Below are 18,564 nucleotides of genomic sequence, written 5' to 3'. Positions count from 1 at the left end.
TTTCTGGACACATAGGCGTATGCGCACACACTAAACAAATTGATTAAATTAGTACATTTGTATATTCACTCAAAGTTATTCTTTTTAAAAACTGAATGAAGTACTACTTACTGCCAGGTTCATCCACATGTATGAAAATCATTTCACTGTCTGCTGAAAGTATTGAGTAAAACTGCAAAACAGAGTATCCACGTTAGATTACTTACGTCACCCAGTGCTGTAAGACCACTTGTATCTCTCCACATCTGCACATGCAGTACATTCTATTTTGTTAAATATGGAGGGAAGACTTCAGCACCAATTCTACTCTTTACTAAGGTATCAGAACATTTAATTTATTTGGCGAGGCTTTGCTGAGAAATAAAGTTAAATTCTATTGAAGAGAAACAGAAAATGCTGGAAATACATAGAGGCCCATCATCAGGTGGAAAGACAAGTTCATGTTTAGGGTTCATTCCTTCCTTAGACCTGGTGCAAACGAACATACAAATTAGGAGTAGGAGGCAGCCATTTGGCCCCTTGAGCCTGTTCTGCCATTCAATAACATGATGGCTGATCAGATTGTGGCCTCAACTTCACATTCCCGCCTACCCCAGATAGCCTTGGACTCCCTCGTTAGTCAAGAATATATCTACCTCTGCCTTAAAAATATTAATTGACTCTGCCTCCATCCCTTTTTGGGGAAAGAGAGTTCCAAAGATTTATCACCCACAGAGGAAAACATTCTTCTCATCTCTGTCTTAAATGGGAGACCCTTTATTTTTAAACTGTGTCCCCTAGTTCTAGTTTCTTTTAAAGGGAAATATCCTTTCAGCACTCACCTTGTCAAGTCCCCTCAGGATCTTATATGTTTCATTAAGATCACCTCTCAATCTTCTAAACTCCAATGGATACAGGCCCAACCTGTCCAACCTCTCCTCGACTGATATCCCATCCAAGGTATCAGTCGAGTGAACCTTCTCTGAATGGCTTCTAACCCATTTATATCCCTTCTTAAATAATGATACCAAAATAGCATACAGTGCTCGAGATGTGGTCTCACCAAAACTCTGTATCACTGTAGCAAAACACCCCTACTTGTATATTCCATTCCCCTTGCAATAAATGACAACATTCCATTTGCCTTCTTAATCGCTTGTTGTACCTGCATGTTGGGAGGGTGTTGGTTTCATAATGGTGTCTCTTAAAGGAGCCTTCACAGTCTTCAGTAGGTTAGCTGTCAGTCTTGATTAGTTACTAAAGCTATTTACATATGTACAGTAAAGGGTGCAGGCGAGAAGTTATATCCATGCTTAGGTCTTAACCAGTCTCTGCTCAACACCATACTGACCCCTGGGTCTGGATCATGTGCCTTCTTATGTCATTGTGTGGGTGATACTGTACTCAGTACCACATATAGGGTCTGACACATCCAGGGTTAACTGCACTGCATACTAACTTTCCTCATTCATGTACAAGGACACCTGATACCTCTGTACCTCAGAATTCTGCAATCTCTCTCGATTTAAATAATATGCTGCTTTTCTATTCTTCTTGCCAAAGTGGACAAGTTCACCTTTTCCCACATTATACTTCATCTGTCAACTTTTTGCCCACTCACTTAACCTATTTCTATATCCCTTGTCAGACTGCTCATGTCCTCTTCACAACCTGCTCCTCTGTCTATCTTTAAGCTCTTTTCTTCTTTCAGATACTGAGAGAAAATGTCTGGTGCACAAAACATTTTCTTTTTATCTTCACAAACTGCCTTGTCCCTATCTAGTTTCCTTCATGTCGTTGGACTATAAAACAAATCTGAACAGAAATAAACTCTCTTGGTTAGAAGTGCAACTTGTGCAGATCAGTTTTTTTCCTCTGTGATTTTACTTTGCTCATCGCAAATTACAACAATAATCCTATACAGGAAACCTGTTAAATTCAACAATACAGTGATGTGTTCTTGAGGAAAGATAGCAAGTGAAAGAGATGGGCCATGCTACAATTAATAAAAAATGAAGTCCTAATTTAGAATAGCTTTAGTTTGTTATCAAACTTGATATGGCCCTCACACATACAAGTAGGAGAGGGGGAGAGGGAGGACAGTGTGATAGGACCAGCTGTTTGTTTTACTGCTTATTGGCAATTTTCCAGATTTTAACTATATTCAGACTGCAGGAAACAACAAAAACTTCTAAAAGCAGGTGTTCTCTGTCAGGCACGTGTACACATGCTGAAACAATCAGTTTAAGGGTTCTTTCGGGCAAGGAACAAAATCAGAGGTAAATGTCAAGGTTATATTACGTGAAGAACGCAAGTTATCCAGTGAGGGGGCACAGTATATAGTATCGTGCTAACGGGGGAAAGACCACTTGAGCAGTGCTGAAGAAGACTGTGTGGTTAATACTCTAGGTGACAACTGTTTAAAAAATGGATGTGATTTTTTAAAAAGTTGGCATTTTTGTAATGCTAGATTTAGCATGCTAAGGGTTCACTCCCAAAGCTAAACATATATAGTGAGGTAATGAATGAACTGCCTTTACATACTCCATGCTATTTTTAGCAAGGTGGCAGATAGGGCTGTGTATGTAATGGGCAACCTATCGCTGAAATTGAAAATCTACCCAGCATCCTTTTTAGCAGAAACAACTTCTTTGTCGGTTAGATTTTCCTCACGATCCTTTTCTTCTAAAGCAGTTCCTTGGGATCTAGGATGACTTGTTTCCACTCAGGTTCAATGAGTTCCAAAATGGCCGATAATTCCAAAGCATGATCTGTGCACTCTGCCACAATCTGGTTTGGTGGTGCCATGGTGCTTGAGGGTTAGGTACATGAACTGTTGGGAGGTTTGTGTGCTCTCTTCAAAGCTTTGATTTTGTCTCTGCATGTTTCCAACAAAGCCTCTCAGTGTGTTTGGCACCTTCCTGAATGAATCTTTTTCAATTTGACCTCTTCTTCAGTATTTGACCTCTTGAGGGATACTTTAAGGACATCCATAAATGTTTCCGCTATCCTCCTTGGAGTCTCTTGCCACGACCAAGTTCTGAGTAGAGAAGTTACTTCAGGGGTCTGGTGTCAGGCATACCAATGACATGGCCTGCACAGCGGAGCTGGTTTCAAGTGATGAGCCTCTCGATGCTGGGCATGTTGGCTCGGGAGAGGGCGCTGCTGTTGGACCGTCTTTCTTGCCACCGGATTTGGAGAATCTTGCAAAGGCACCACTGGTGCCAACAATGCTTTGAGGTACCTGCTGTAGGTTGCCCAATTGTTCAAAACATCTGGGAGTGCAGGGATCACTGCTGCCCGGTAAACCATGACCTTAGTCTCAGGTTTGAGATCCTGGTCCTCAAATACTCTTCCTCAGTTGGCCAAAGGCTGAAATGGCACACTGAAGGTAATGATGAATTTCATTGTCTATGTCCGCCTTCATCAAAAGGAGGCTCTCAAGATGTGGAAAATTTTTGCAAGTTCATCAACGCCCACATAGAGGTGATTTGAACTGTTAATTATAGTTGGCCATCGGTTCCCAGATACAATCTCAGACAGCTCTTTGTGGCACTTGATTATCCAAGGTGTGACTATTCAGTTTGCACAGCAAAGGTACAGAAGCAGACTTTTGGAAGTCTGCCAGTCACACATCAAATGCTAGGTCAACAGCCCAGAACAATGATTTTGATTGACAGTTTTCTAAGTCTGTTGAGGATATGAGATAATATTTGATCAGCTTTGATCACTTAGTAACATTCAGTTCAAGGACAGCTGGGGGCTTCATCCAATGCACTTAAGGGGGGCAGTTCATAGCAAGACAGACTCAGATGAAGTAGATTTTCCAGTCAACAGCCAAAAGTTGCCTGCAATTTACAGTTTGAGCCAGATCAGCCTCAAAATGTTAAACAAATATAAGTGGTGTTTGTCAGGAGCACATTTAAAGTGAAAGTATGTTTGTGATGCTTTATCTTAGTGAGGATATATAATTTCCTAAATACACTGTGAAAAGCTCAGGATACTTATGTTGCTTGTCTGCATATATTACCTTAATAAACGAGCTATTGCTTCCAAGTCTGCATCTCAGTGGAGTGCTTATTCAATACACCTTTTGTAAAAAGAAAGGAGAATGACAAGTGCTACATTCCAGTAGCCACAGCACAGACTAAGTCTTTGTTGTATTCCTTGGGTCAGGGTATTGGGCAGGAAAGTGTTAACTCTGAAATAAGACACACAAAGTCCACTAACAGAAGTGACTGGTGATACTAATTAGAAGGAAAATCTAGTTTATAAATCCGAAAGCTGCGTCAATGCAGTGATTTAATATTAAGATGATTGATTATTGATTTTTCAAAGACACCATATTTCAAAAAGGCTGCATGACACATTGTTCCCCAGATTGTAGTCTGAGCTGAGTTACAGTTTTCAATGCACCATATAAATTTTCTTTTGAGTAGAACAATCTGTTCTCTTTACAAGGTTGATCAGAATGTATTTTATAAATTAATTGTTTTTTGTTTCTTTATTGATTTACGATATTTCCCAGCCAGGGAAGGTGGGAAGTCAGACTGGCTCCCAGGATCCTGCCCTGCAATTTTTATTTTCCTCCCTCCTGGTGGGAACCAGTTTTGTCTTTGCCTGCAGCCTCTCCCTGCCTAAAACCTGGCCCATTTCAGGCAAATATCGAATGAGCTGCATTCTGGAATTAAAGCACCTTGGACGTGCAATTGTGCACTACCCTCTCCCCACCCCCCTCCATGTTTTCCTCAGGTAGGGTGGGTTAAAAATACACCTCCCCCTCTCATGTTGAAGAGCCCTTCTTGTATTCAGACATAGTGGGGGGAGGGGGGGGGCGGTGGTAGTGGGGGGTTCTTATCACCTTAGATGATCTTGGATAAAAAGTTAAAATTCATCAAGAATGAAGGAACATGGGAATAGGTTGGAAAGCAGAACTTATATTGAAGATCAGTGATAATCTTACTGAATGGTAGAGCAAGCTTGAGGGGCCATATGGTCTACTCCTGCTTCCATTTCTGATGCTCTTATTCACAGTTGCTCACAACCTTGCTGGCAGGAGGAAGCAGGCTTGGAGTTTGAGCAGGAAAGTAGGTTGTTGCCAATGCGTACGGGCAGTAAACAGAATTGTAGGAACTGCCCAAAAGCAAACCCTGCCCACTGGTGGAGAGCGAGAGTACAAAATGGATGTAGCTGTGGAGGTCACTGGGAAATGTGGATAAATACCACTGCAAGCTCTGATGTTTCATATGTGACACCAGGGGCAGTATTTCCTGCCTGTCGGGTGGGTGGGCCTGACCCAATCTCCAGCAGGTGGGGAGCTGATCCCCGCCGGAGAAGCAGGCCCCACCGCCATTTTACGTGGGTGGGCTCATTAAGGCACTCCCAGCGTGATGTCCGGTGGGAAGCGCTAAGCGTTCCCTGTGCGGGTGGTGGGGGGGGGATTCCCTAACAGTGAGAGTGCGGTCTTTCACACATGCACATGACAGAGAGCACATCTCCCTGCGGCTAAGTGCAGCCTCAGGGAGATCGCTGACACTTTGAAAAAGATTAAAAATAGAACTAAAATTTCCCTAACATGTCCCCGTCACGTGACAATGTCACACGAGATGGGACATGTTCATAAATTACATAATAACTTTATTAAACTGTTTAAAACCCTACATGAAGCCTCATGCCACCGCTGGATGAGGTTTCACATTTTCTCTCTTTCAACCCCGCTGGGGTTCCTGGCCTTAAGGTTGGACGGGCAGGTCCTTTAATTGGTTTAATGATCCTGTCAGTGGCCTCAATTGGCCATTGACAGGTCGGCGGGCCCACAGCTGATTTTGCTGTGCCCCCACCTTCCTGAAGATTTAAATGGGGCAGGATGACATCGGGGGTTCCACCCGACATCACCGCGTGTCAGCGAGCAGGCCCCGCCCCCTGCTCACCGACGGCTAAATCCTGCCCCAGGTATATTGACTACTTGAAACATCACAGTCAAACAAAGTGACTATTTTCAGTTGCAGAACTGATCACCATCAATATCAATTCAATAACAGCAAATGAGAATTGATAATTTCATCATTGCCATTTTTAAATGGAATTGACGCAACAGTAAAAAATTAATATTCAGTGGTAATTATTTAAATATTTAACAGGAATTGCCAACCCAAAATCAATGCAAGAGGATAGCCCCATGAACAAAGAAAATGGATCAGGAGGAATAATGAGCACATGATGCAACAGATCAGAAAGATCAAGCCTTGGATCTGATTTACAGTCTATCCCACTGAGGATATAACAAATACTCAAGGGAAGTTCCATTGAATGATGTTTGTGAGCCTTTCTTTATTGTGTGGTACATCTGCAACTTCTCCAGGGACGGGTCTTATTTGTGAAACCTTTCCTTGTGACCACATATTGCTCAGTGAAAACTATTCTGAAATATTCCCTCCCACAGCAACATCCCAAAATCAACAAAGCAATGAAAAACAATTGAATTCCTAGTCAGTGCTTAGTTTGCTGATCTTAAGCATCCAGCCGTTGGGCCATACAGTTGGACTCAGTACACCTGAACTTGGAAAGAGAAAGAATGGGAAAAAATAATCAGGTTCAACTGTGACCCCCTTACAATGGAATAGTTAGTTAATAATCGAGTGAAGGCAGACCAGATTCACTTGCAGCCTAAAAACAAGATACAGTTCCTGCTATGGATACAATTTTAAAATCATACAATTCTGTTCTTGCCACTGTTAATCCTTATGATATCAGCTTGCAAGAACCCAGACAGTATAAATCAGGCTTCAACGAGCTCAAAGATGCCCTCTTCCTGCAAATAGAATCTAATGCTTCCAAAACTAAACAAAAACTGAAGCTAAGTGATCCACAGAAGTACTCTTTTGAAGGAAAATGTCAGAGAGCCATGTTTTATATTGACTTTATTTGTTGGGCTGAAAACCACTGGCTGACTTTTAAAACACAAACAGCATTTCAATGAATTAAAACAACAGCTTCTAAGGTGGCTGAACATGTGCATGACTGTACATTATAAATTCTAAAGCCATTAAAATGGAGTCAATCTGTTTAGAAAGCCCCAGAGACAATGACCTTGGGGGAGTATGAATGGGCCATCTCCTGACTCATTCACAAACTGTGTATTCAGTTGGTGGGGAACAAGCATTAGACACAATCACTTAGGACAGTAGACACGGGCTGAGAAAGGAACTCTTCCAGCCACAATCTAATCAGGTCTAAACTCGAGGCCTGGAATCAACTGGTCATTGGATGAAATGATTTTTTTTTTAAAAAAAGGTGAAGGGGACATGTGATGAGCCAACCAATCCAGCTGTGTAAGAAATTGGAGTATTGAATAAACATGTATTTACTGCATAATTATAGAACGGTTATAGGATTTTTTAGCAGCATTGATTCTCTCTCTGGAAACAGGATTTCTAAACACTTAGACCTCTGAACAGTCGTATTTCAGACTACCATGCCAGCATTCCTGAGCTGATAGATAAGGGGGTACAGAAGACACCTTCCTATGCAATTGTTTAGAAAGGACCAGGATATGACCGTCAGCACGATGTAAACTAAAAACTGATCTCGAGCAGGATGACAAACAAGGGGGCTAGTAACCACCCTGACAGTGTGGAGGACTTGTCCTGTATCCATTGATCAAAATAGTTAAATAGATGATTGCCGTTGGGTAAGATATCAGCCCCTCCAAAACGTATAAATATTTATGGCTGAGGTGCTGGTGAAGTGGCAGCACCATTCTTCAGATGGAAGATGGACCAATGGATGAGGAGGAAGAGGATGGCAGCTGTCTGGAACCAGTAAACCCCATTCACACAGGCCGTATACTTCTTCTGTTTAATTAATATATCATATCTAAACTGTTGTTTCTTAATAAACCATCTTAAAAATTACTTATAGCTAGCTGATGCCTAGTTAGGTGTCTGTGGGCCCAAATCTAAAAATCTTACAGCTGGAGTGATTAGGAAACTGCTTTTTTCCAGGCCACAGGAGGAGGAGAAATGCAAAGAAGCAGGATTCCTGAATGGGTACATTCTCTCTCTCTCTCTCTCTCTCTCTTCATCCATCCATCCATCCTGCAAGCTCAAGCCCTCCTTGATGTTGACCATCCTTTTGCTGCAGGCAGTATTTGAAGAACCAACCCAGAAACTGCAGCTTCCAGAAGAAGATATAAAACATCCATCAACTTCTTTAAACTGTCCCAGCACCGAATCCTGAGGGACCATTGAGCCCAGCCTGAAACCAGCCAAGTCATCAATCTACAAGATCTGTATACAAGCAACTTTTATTACAGTTAAACATAACGGCTTTATCTATCTTCCCACATTGTAAAGTGCGTGAATGGGCACGTGTGTGTGAATGGGTACGTGTGTGAGAATGGGCATGTGTACGCGAATGGGTACGTGTGCGCGAATGGGCACGTGTGCGCGAATGGGCACGTGTGCGCGAATGGGCACGTGTGCGCGAATGGGCACGTGTGTGCGAATGGGCACGTGTGTGCGAATGGGCACGTGTGTGTGAATGGGCACGTGTGTGAGAATGGGTACGTGTGTGTGAATGGGCATATGTGTACATATGTGCGTACCTTTGAAATCAAGTGTATGAGAGAGTGTCGGGGTATTTTTTTAAATTATTTTTATTAAGATTGGATACTAAGCACAATGTATGATTCTCTTTTAAAAGCTTACAAGGAAACCTGTGTGTATCTTTTACAGTCACAGCGTGTGAATAGTTCAACATTCATTGAATTGGCAAGCATGTCCTTTTTAAAAAAAATCCCAGTTGCAGTCAAACGAGGAGTGGGAATAGTTGGGGAAACAATCTATCCCTCCTCATCTGATTGTAACAACCGGATGTAAGAAATATTGAATAATAGAATTTTTCAGCTCAGGAAGAGGCCATTCAGCCCACTGCTTGGGTCAGCTCCCTGAAAGAGCTCTCCAATTGGGCATATTCTTCTATTCTTACCCCAAACATTGTTTTATATCATCAAACAAAGTGTAGAAAATAATTTCTACACTCAGTGGTGGCATGCTAATGGATCTCCATTCTGACTGGTAGTTAATGGTAATATCATAAAAGGTCAGACACGAGAACCGGGGCAAAGTGAATTACAGTAGGTGAATATGGTATAGTACTGAAGCATGTGGCATGATGGACTGAAGCAGGGCAGTGTGGGATTGGAGAGAACAGGTCAAGCCAATGATTCTCACATTGATTTTTAATATTTGTCATGATCCTAAGGATCAGATAGTTCAGGAAAAGGCAGGCAAAGCTGTTGATGGTTTGACAACAGTTCCAAATCTCTTGGGTACAATGCATAATTAAAAAAACAGAAAAAATAGGGAAGGTAGGAGAAAAGTTACTTTAAAAAAAGCGATTGCATTCTCAAAGACGGGGTTAGATGGATGAATTCTAGCTACAGCATCTAGGGAAAAATCATTCCCTTTCCAAACAAATTGTTAGTACATTATACAGTCACATGTGGTATATTTAAATAAATATTTTTGATCTATATACTACCACCTGCTATCTCCCATTCTTCATCCCCTGAAATTGCTCAATAATTTATAGTAGGTTGATGAAGATAGTGCAGTGGATGTTGTGTACATGGATTTTAGCAAGGCATTTGACAACGTCCCACACAGCAGATTGGTCAGGAAAGTAAAAGCCCATGGGATTCAGGGTAATGTGGCAAACTGGATAAAAGGTTGGCTTTGTAACAGGAAACAAAGGGTAATGGTCAATGGATGCCCTTGCAAATGGAAAGTTGTCTCAAGTGGTGTTCCACAGGGCTCGGTGTTGGGACCCTTGCTGTTTGTGTTATATATTAACAATTTGGACGTAAAAGTGAGGGGCACAATTGGGAAATTTGTAGATGACACAAAGATTGGCCGAGTAGTAGATAGTGTAGAGGATAGCCATAATCTCCAAAACGATATAGATGGGTTGGTGGAGAGGGCAGTAAAGTGACAGATGGATTTTAACATAGAGAAGTGTGAGGTCATACATTTAGGGAGGTCAAACAGTTACAGGGATTAAACAATAAATGGGAATATACTAAGAGGGGTAGATAAAGTGAGAGATCTTGGCGTACAAGTACACAGGTCCCTAAAGGCAGCAGTTCAAGTAGACAATGTTGTAAAGAAGGCATATGGAATGCTCTCCTTCATTGGCAGAGGTATAGAATATAAAAATAAGGATATAATATTGGAATTGTATAAAACACTGGTGAGGCCACAACAGGACTTTTGTGTGGAGTTCTGTTCACCACATTACAGGAAGGATGTAATAGCTCTGGAGAGAATGCAGAGGAGGTTTACAAGAATGTTGCCAGAGTTAGAAAAGTGTAGCTACGAGGAGAGATTGGATAGATTGGGGTTATTTTCCTTAGAACAAAGAAGGCTGAGAGGTGACTTGATTGAGGTGTATAAAATTATGAGGGGAATAGATAGAGTGGACAGGATAAAATTGTTTCCCTTGGTGGAGAATGCTAGAACCAGGGGACATAGATTCAAGATAAGTGGCAGAAGGTGTAGGGGGGGACATGAGGAAGAACTTTTTTTACGCAGAGGGTAGCGGGTGTCTGGTATTCGCTGCCCAACTTGGTGGTAGAGGCAGAAACTCTAAACTCTTTTAAAAAGTATCTGGATCTGCACTTTAAGTGCTATAAGCTGCAGGGCTATGGGCCGGGTGCAGGAAGGTGGGATTAGAAAGGCACCTGGGTGTCCTCGGGCTGGCATGGACAAGATGGGCTGAATGGCCTCTTTCTGTGCTATAACCTTTCTATGGTTCTATGGTTCTAGTCATTGACAGACTGAAAGGGTATTGAATATTTGATTGAATGTACCTGTTCATGACTGACAGGAGGCAGCTGAGCTTTATTCCAAGAATCACCCTGATCAGTAGATACATAAACCGATCTGGGCAGCGTCTGAAAGCAAAACAAAAATTAAGTCATACATTCTTCAAATAGTTTTTAAAACTTTTGGTTCCCTTTTTTAATGTAGATATACATATAAACTTTAGTTGCATACCTCATATATTTGAATTACTGAAGTAAAATTAGACCATCATTTAAGGCACTGTTTAGATGTGTAAATTAATTTATTAAAGGTTGCATGTGTTCTCTTTATATAAAATACATAGAATGCATTACTTTAAAGATTCACAGATGTTAAATTAATTTCAAGCTTTGATTAGTGTTGCTTTAGCTGATTTAATTTATGAGATAATTGCAAGTACTATTGTATCTGACACTATGTGAACACATTACAGGAGCTGTAACTTATGTAGAAGTCAGCAAAGCTATGTCATTCAGAATTTTGAAATGCTAAATATTATATGACAGAGAAGTCTCAATTTATTGCAAAGGCACAAAACAATAACAAGCATTTGTGTGGCATGTTTAATGTTGGAAAAGATCCTGAGATGTTTCATGCAGTATGGGGAAAACATTCTAAGGAGGAAATATTAGGAGAGTTGACTGAAAGCTTAGTCGAAGAGGGCTATGAAGTTACACATGTGCACATTAGCCACCTTATGCTATATCTGTACATTAATATTGTGGCTCCATGGTACAGATACATTTGCATTCGGACATTACACATGATAGAACAAAATATTAATTTGCTGCTGAAGACCAAGATGTTTTAGGCCAATTCCAATAAAACTGCCAACATTTAAATTGGGCAAGATGTCCTTGAGCAACCCAATGAGATTTGCCTGCTGATTTTTCTTCTGGGAAAAGTGTGCACCTTCTGCTCTATGCTTTCCCTATGCTTTCCCAAACTGGAAACTTGCCACATGATGCAACACAGGAAGAAGGCCACATCCTACCAGTGGCAATATTCCACACCAGCATGGAAACCACAACACCCTGCTCCTTAATACTCATCTTCCATCAGCACAGCAGAGCAGCAGTGATCCTTACAGGAAGAAAAGTACATTCCGATTCTGCTGAATCACCTTGCACGCATGGACTTCATTGCATTTCCAGCATTTAATTCTAAATGGTGTAGTTTTACCAAGTAAGGTACATCTATGCTGAAAGTCATAGTTGTACAGCTCCTTCTTCAACGTACTAATGAACTAATGTTTCGGGTAGTTTATACCAACTTGTACTCAAATTTTGTGCAGTGGGAGTGCACCTGTGGAATTCAGAGACAGAGGTCAGTGAGTTTCCGGTGGATTTCCCATCCACTAATCCTGTAGTGCCAGCTATTCTCATGTCCGAAGTTACTGATTATTTCTCCAAGCATCTAAAGCTCAGGTTAGAAGTGCAATTTTGTGAGCTCAATCCAATTAAGTGCAGATTGTTCACATTGTGTGAGATTTAGCAAAACTGCACTAACATTTTGATCAGGGATACAGGTAAAAAGTCGGACAATTCCATGGTTCATATCCTATTTTAGAATCTGGGAACTGTTTACATTCATCTTAAAATAAAAGAGCTTCTTGCTGAAAGTTTATTAATGATATATTCAGCTTTTTTCAACTACTTTGTTGTTTGCATTAACCATTAAGGTCCACCACAGAGGATGTTCTGACAAGTGGAAGGAGGGCATTAGAAACAGAGGAACAGGAGTAGGCCATTCAGTCCATCAAGCTTGCTCTGTCATTCAATACGATCATGGCTGATCATCCACTTCAATGCCTTTATCCCACAATATGCCCCCACTTTCTGTCATTGGTATTTAGAAATCCATCAGTCTCTGTTTTGAACATACTCAATGACTGAGCTTTCACAGCCTCTGGGGTAGACAACCTCTTGAGCAAAAAATTTCCCCTCAGCTCAATCCTAAGTGGCTTCCCCTTTATTTTGAACTTGTGTCCTCTGGTTCTAGACTCCCCAAACAGGGGAAACATCTTACCTGCATATACCCTGTCTATCTCTTTAAATATTTTGTAGGTTTCAATGAATTTCTTTGAAACTCTAGAGAATACAGGCCCAATTTCCCCAACCTCTCTTCATATGACAGTCCCTCCAACCCGGGAACAAGTCTGGTGAACCTTTGTTGCCCTCTCTCAATGGCAATATATATCCTCAAGGTAAGGGGACCAGAACTGCACACAGTATTTGGGTGTGGTCTAACCAAGGTTCTAAATAGCTGAAGCAAGATTTTGCATTGACACCTAAATACTTGGATATTACATTCCTGGACCTTCAAGAAGATGAATGACGAATGCATCAGTCAAAAGGACAGACTTTAATGGTGAAAGCCCCAATGCCCGTTTAATCTTATTCTTCCCAAATACTAGCCCTATTGTGTTCCAATTTCTGATTCTTGCTGCTGCTTAAGTGAATCGAGAGTCCTGACCTTAGCAACTCCCCTTCTGCTGAAATTCCATTTCAGCATCAGATTCAAGAAATAATTCCTGACATCTGCCCTGAACTTGCCTCATCTTGCTTCTGTCATACCTGAAAATACTTGCCCTTCATTAATTTTTCTATTCTGTGAAGCATTTCATTTTTCCCTCTAAGGTGATTCCCTCCAGACTGTCTGTTTTCAAGGCTGAAGAGCTATACTATATATAATTGTTCTTCACAGCTGATCCCCATAACATTAGCAACTAGCCTGGATGCTCTTTTTTGCACTATGATCCCTTTATAACTTGACTATCAGACGGTCTACAATATTTCCATTGTAGCCTGATCAGAACACTGATTAAACTTCAATGTACTCCTTCAGAATCTCAACTCATGGAGTTGGTAATGTAAGGAGAAGTGGCTCAGGTATAAGTAATTATCTTCAACTGGTCTGGCAGCATTTGTGGAGAGAGAGAGAGAGAGAGAGAGTAAGAGAGTTAACATTGAGTCGAATATGACTTATTCGAGTAATATTCGACTAGAAACGTTAACTTTGTTTCTCTCTCCACAAATGCCACCAGACCAGAGTATTTCCAGCAATTTCGGTTTAGGTTTCTGATTTCCAGCATCTGCAGTATTTTGCTTTTATTATATAAGTAGTTATCTTACCTGGTTACTGATAACAGAGGCAAAGAGGAAACGACCAGCAAAACCAAACGAGTGTATCTTGGTGAGAAGTGTTGTAAACGTTTTTCCAAAATCCATTGTCCTCTTTAGCTCCAGTACCCCTCTTGCATCTTTATCATCTGCAAAATGATATTAAAACATTTAGTCATGGATAATCTTTGCATCTCCCATAAACCTCACTTATATTTAGTTTTGAAGTCACACATGTTTTAGTTAAAATGGCTTTCTGGACTCAGCCCCTCCTAAGAAATTGGATGCATACTGAACATAGAAAATAGTTGCTTTGAAACTTCATTGTCATGTCAGTGTCAGGGACATATTGTAGCTTTTTATTCTCAGGTGGAGACTTCAGACTAACCATATCACTGGAATCTCAATCATGCTTTAGAGGAACCATTCCTGTTAGCTTAGGACTTTAGAATGATTAATATTACACATATCAACCATAAAGTACATAGGACAACACAAGTGAAGGCTCCAAAACAGCTTGAAAGATTGCAACCGGATGTTTAGCAAACTTTTTCAACATAATTGTAACTATCCAAGACTTGTGAATGTCACTGAAGGGAATTTAATAACATTACTATAATTTCTTGTTATGGATCACAAACCACCTAACCATAATGGGGAAGTTATTCAAATCAACTGACTGATTTACATGGTCAAAATACCTTTATAATATATCCACCCAGCAGCTGGGCCCATTTCTTCATATAAACCCCCAAATCTGTTGCCTCCAAGATCATGAGAGTTTGAAGCCATGGACTTCCCTCAATAAGTTACTTTGGCAGTGGAAAATCATTAAGTAAACAATCTCACATTATCAGTTCTAAAGTGTAACCTTCAAAATGTTAGCTATTCAGAATGTCCAGAATTAATATAGCATTTACAGCTTAAATTATTCTTGCCAGTTGTATTTTGATGAACACAAGGAGAAGTCTTTTTCAATTTTAGGTCCATGTGCAGCTCTGTGATCATTAGTTTGCACCACTCAGAATTATATAATTAGTAATCTTCTAACTCACAATTTCCCAATGAGTAAGAGAAAAGAATACACTGCCACATGAGCTATTTATTAATTCTATATATATTGGTAATTAAAGTTACACTCGGACCAAGTTTTAGTAATGCAGACAGATGAAACCAGTATAATAAATCTAGATTAACATGCAGTGTCAACATGCACAGCAAACTGATGCATTTGAAGGAATTATGCTTTAACATTTTTTCTGTCTTCAATAAGTTTGCAACATACATGACCCTTTTTTATTTGTGAATAGAATAGCTGCCAATACCTTATTGATTTTCTTGAAGACAAATCAAGCACTATAAAGCTTCCAGGAACCAGAGGACAAAATAAAGTCATATATGACATGAACTTCCAGAAACTAACAGGAGGATAATCAGCCAAAATAACAAAGGTTTCAAGCCATGTAAAATGGAAATGGGGAAAAAGTGCTGGTGTGGAGGTGGGAAGAAGAGACTGGAGAGAGAAATTTGGAAAATAAATCTCTTTACTTCAGGGTCAGATAAATACATACAGGTACACTTTTCACTTTTATTTGCCAGCCAAATATACAAATAACTACAGTTGACAGCAAAAGAAAAATAATACATTATTACATGGAAATTTTGCATTTTCACCATAGTTTCAGTCATTACTGGACCGTTGTGCCATTGGGCAACAGTAACTCAAAACAAAAACCACCATTACAGTAATACACATCAATTATAATTGCATCCGTGCATCACTTTGCTCTCAAGGATCTAAAAAGCAGCACTGGCTGCCAAACTTTGGGATTCAAAGGATTCTCCACTCTGGATTAAAAGTGGATGGAGAGGAGCATGACGGTGAGCTAAATAAGAGTCCCAGTGCTGTCATGAAAGGTGTTCTGGTGATTAAAGGAGGCAATTGGAGCAGCACAAAGATAGGGTTTGCCTGTGCGAATTGCTCACTATGTGCGACTGCACATCTAGGCATTATTGGATTGCAAACTGAAATGGGCATCATTAATGGTTCAGAAGACAGCACATAACCCCTAACAAAAAGCCTTAAACCAGTGGACCAGCATCTGTCGGTCCTGGTTTTATATGATCTACTCCCGAGTCAGCCCAGTTATGATCATGGAATAGAATAATGGTTTGCCTGCTCCTTTCTAATGCAGAGTATACTACAATCCCTGATTTGCTGCTGTTGGATTTACATTCCAGCACCCAATATCTTCGTGGCCTTCTCTGATAAGTTAACTCTTCGAGGACTGAATACAACGGCCATAAATGAAGGTGTTCCATCTGTGGGAACACAAATTAGATTAATTAAATAATTCCATTCAACACACTGGAAATATAGGAGATATTCTGCTGACATAGAAGCACTGAATAATTCATGTGGTTCAAGTACAGTGGAATAGTTTGGGCATGGGACCCTGCATCATCCTCAAGCTAATTCCACCAGCTCTAACGTGATAGAACTGACACAACCAACCTCCAATCCCAAACCAGTTGGAATATTTGGGGTCAGAGCAGAATCATTTCATTTAAATATATTTGATAGGCACCTGTGCCAAATCCAGGCATATTCTGGGCACCAATGCAGGAGAAGAGGAAGAAAAAGCAGCATTGGCAAGTCGCTCAGAGGCCAATTGGCACCATCCAGGTCGACATTCTTTATAAGGAGGCTGATATTCCTGGATATGCCAGTTATATTTCAATCATGTCCAAGCCTGTAACTTGCAGGTGGAACCCCCTGTATTCTAAACTGACCCGAATAAGAGGTTTTTCCTGGCATTAAGATCGCTGTGCAGAATGGATGCAAGAGTTGAAGGAATTCCTGGCATGACAATTTGCTGCTCCCTCCCCCCAACCTTCCTCAGGCTATGCTTGGGGCAGGCAGAAGTTCCGGTCACCCTAAGCCCCATCAGAGATTCTCTGGGCAGAGACCTATGTTCCTGGGTTCTTCCTGGGTCTCAGCCCCCATAGAGCCTGGAGGGCCTGCTTCCTATCCCAGAATGCTGGTAGCCCCCAAGGTTTTTTGGGCTCAGAATATTTTTCACTTGCTTTCACAAGTGCAACCTAATCTTTACCAAGTAGATTCATGATAATGTTTACATACTGTTTCAATTGTTTTGGACAACAGTTTATGAAATAAAATATAAAGTTCACACTTACCAGAGAGTTCTAATCCTGAGGAATACCGTCGCCTTTACCCAGATTTGTCAATTTTGTGCTCAGGCCAACATTCGTCCTTTTATAAATATAAATGTTCGTTGGCTTCTTCATCGTAATGTGCAATCGACTTTCATCACTGATGCCCTTTCACTGATGTGTTTAAAACAATCCTGTGCACTTTGTGCAATTGGGAAGCTATGTTGACTGTACACATGATCAACGTTCAAGCTTTCTTATGCATTCAAGAGAATTTGTTTTGTAGCAAAAGGTACTGTTAATGTTTGACTTGAGCAAGCAGTGCTGCTTTGGAAAAATATCATTTTTACATTTTGGCTGTTTCTGACCCTTCATTGATAAGGATGGTCACATTCACTGGTCTAGGTTAAATACCTCACGTATGCTTATTGAGATGGAAAACGTGGATAAATTCATCCTACATTAAATTTAGCATTGCCATGCCAGTGGTAATAGATTAAGATATTGCTTATCAGAAAAATGTACAGTTTTTCCAGCTGGGTGCTAAGTGAATGTATTTACCAGAGCAAAACCCTCTCAATACCTTTTATTTCCCCCTAGTTTCTCCCTTTCCAGGTGCTGACCTTTGTTCATGTACAATTCTCGAGGTATTGGTAATCATCGAGTAGCTGTACAAGTGCTATTTAAGAAATGTAATGAAACAATGGGAGTGAAGTTATTTTAGCAAGTAGCCCAATCCAGGCAATAGCAAACCAGCAGCCATCACAACCAATTCTTTTCATTGACTTTGCTGAGTGCAAAACAGGCTGCTGATTCGCTATTGTCTGTTTTGCGCCAAGTCAATTTGCACCTCAGTAAGTATCAGCAGCTATTTGCCTGTAATGGGCTTCAGACTCAAATCTGATCCTGTTTTTAATCATGTCCATCCAAAGATTGGAGTCACTGGATTGTAAGAGTGGGAAATCAGGCCAAGTTTTTCCTTTTCCTGGTTCAAATGTTGTGGCACTCAGCTGGATGAGACCAGATTACTCAGCTCAGACCGGGCACTGAGTCCAAGATCATATGGTGTGTACAGTTATGGTAGCATTGGACTACCAAGAGACGCTTGCCTAAACAACATGAAAATATAACAGGCAGACTGAGTACAGCTTCCAACATTTTTACAAAGAAAAGCATCATAATTCTACTGAAAGCATAGTAATGCATGTCAGATCACTGCAATTACATCTCAACCAACAAGAAAAACATGTCTACAGAGGGGGAAAAGAGAGAGTCTACTCACAACCGAGAACAAGAACAGCTGTTGGAGATTGAAAGGAGAAAGTCAGGGTGAGAGAGAGAGAGAACAAAAGAGAATTAAAGACAGCGAGACGATTAATGAGTAAGAACTAACTCAGGTTTCAAACAGAAGTATTTTTAAAAAT

The 18,564-nt window shown here is 40.6% G+C and overlaps 1 protein-coding gene across 1 annotated transcript in view; it reads right to left on the bottom strand.

The window, feature by feature from the left end:
• LOC121293294 (sortilin-like) overlaps positions 1-18,564 on the bottom strand; it is a 114,151-nt gene that overhangs the window by 35,189 nt on the left and 60,398 nt on the right. Inside the window, exons 8-10 of the mRNA XM_041216194.1 lie at positions 13,979-14,115; positions 10,850-10,933; positions 112-172 (exon numbers count right to left, since the gene is read on the bottom strand). Coding sequence (XP_041072128.1) covers positions 112-172; positions 10,850-10,933; positions 13,979-14,115 — 282 coding nt within the window. The remainder of the gene's footprint in view (positions 1-111; positions 173-10,849; positions 10,934-13,978; positions 14,116-18,564) is intronic.

Source organism: Carcharodon carcharias, chromosome 21, assembly GCF_017639515.1.
Source record: "Carcharodon carcharias isolate sCarCar2 chromosome 21, sCarCar2.pri, whole genome shotgun sequence".
Lineage (NCBI taxonomy): Eukaryota > Metazoa > Chordata > Chondrichthyes > Lamniformes > Lamnidae > Carcharodon > Carcharodon carcharias.
Note: the sequence above shows the minus strand (reverse complement) of the source record. Positions and strands in the feature narration are given on the sequence as shown.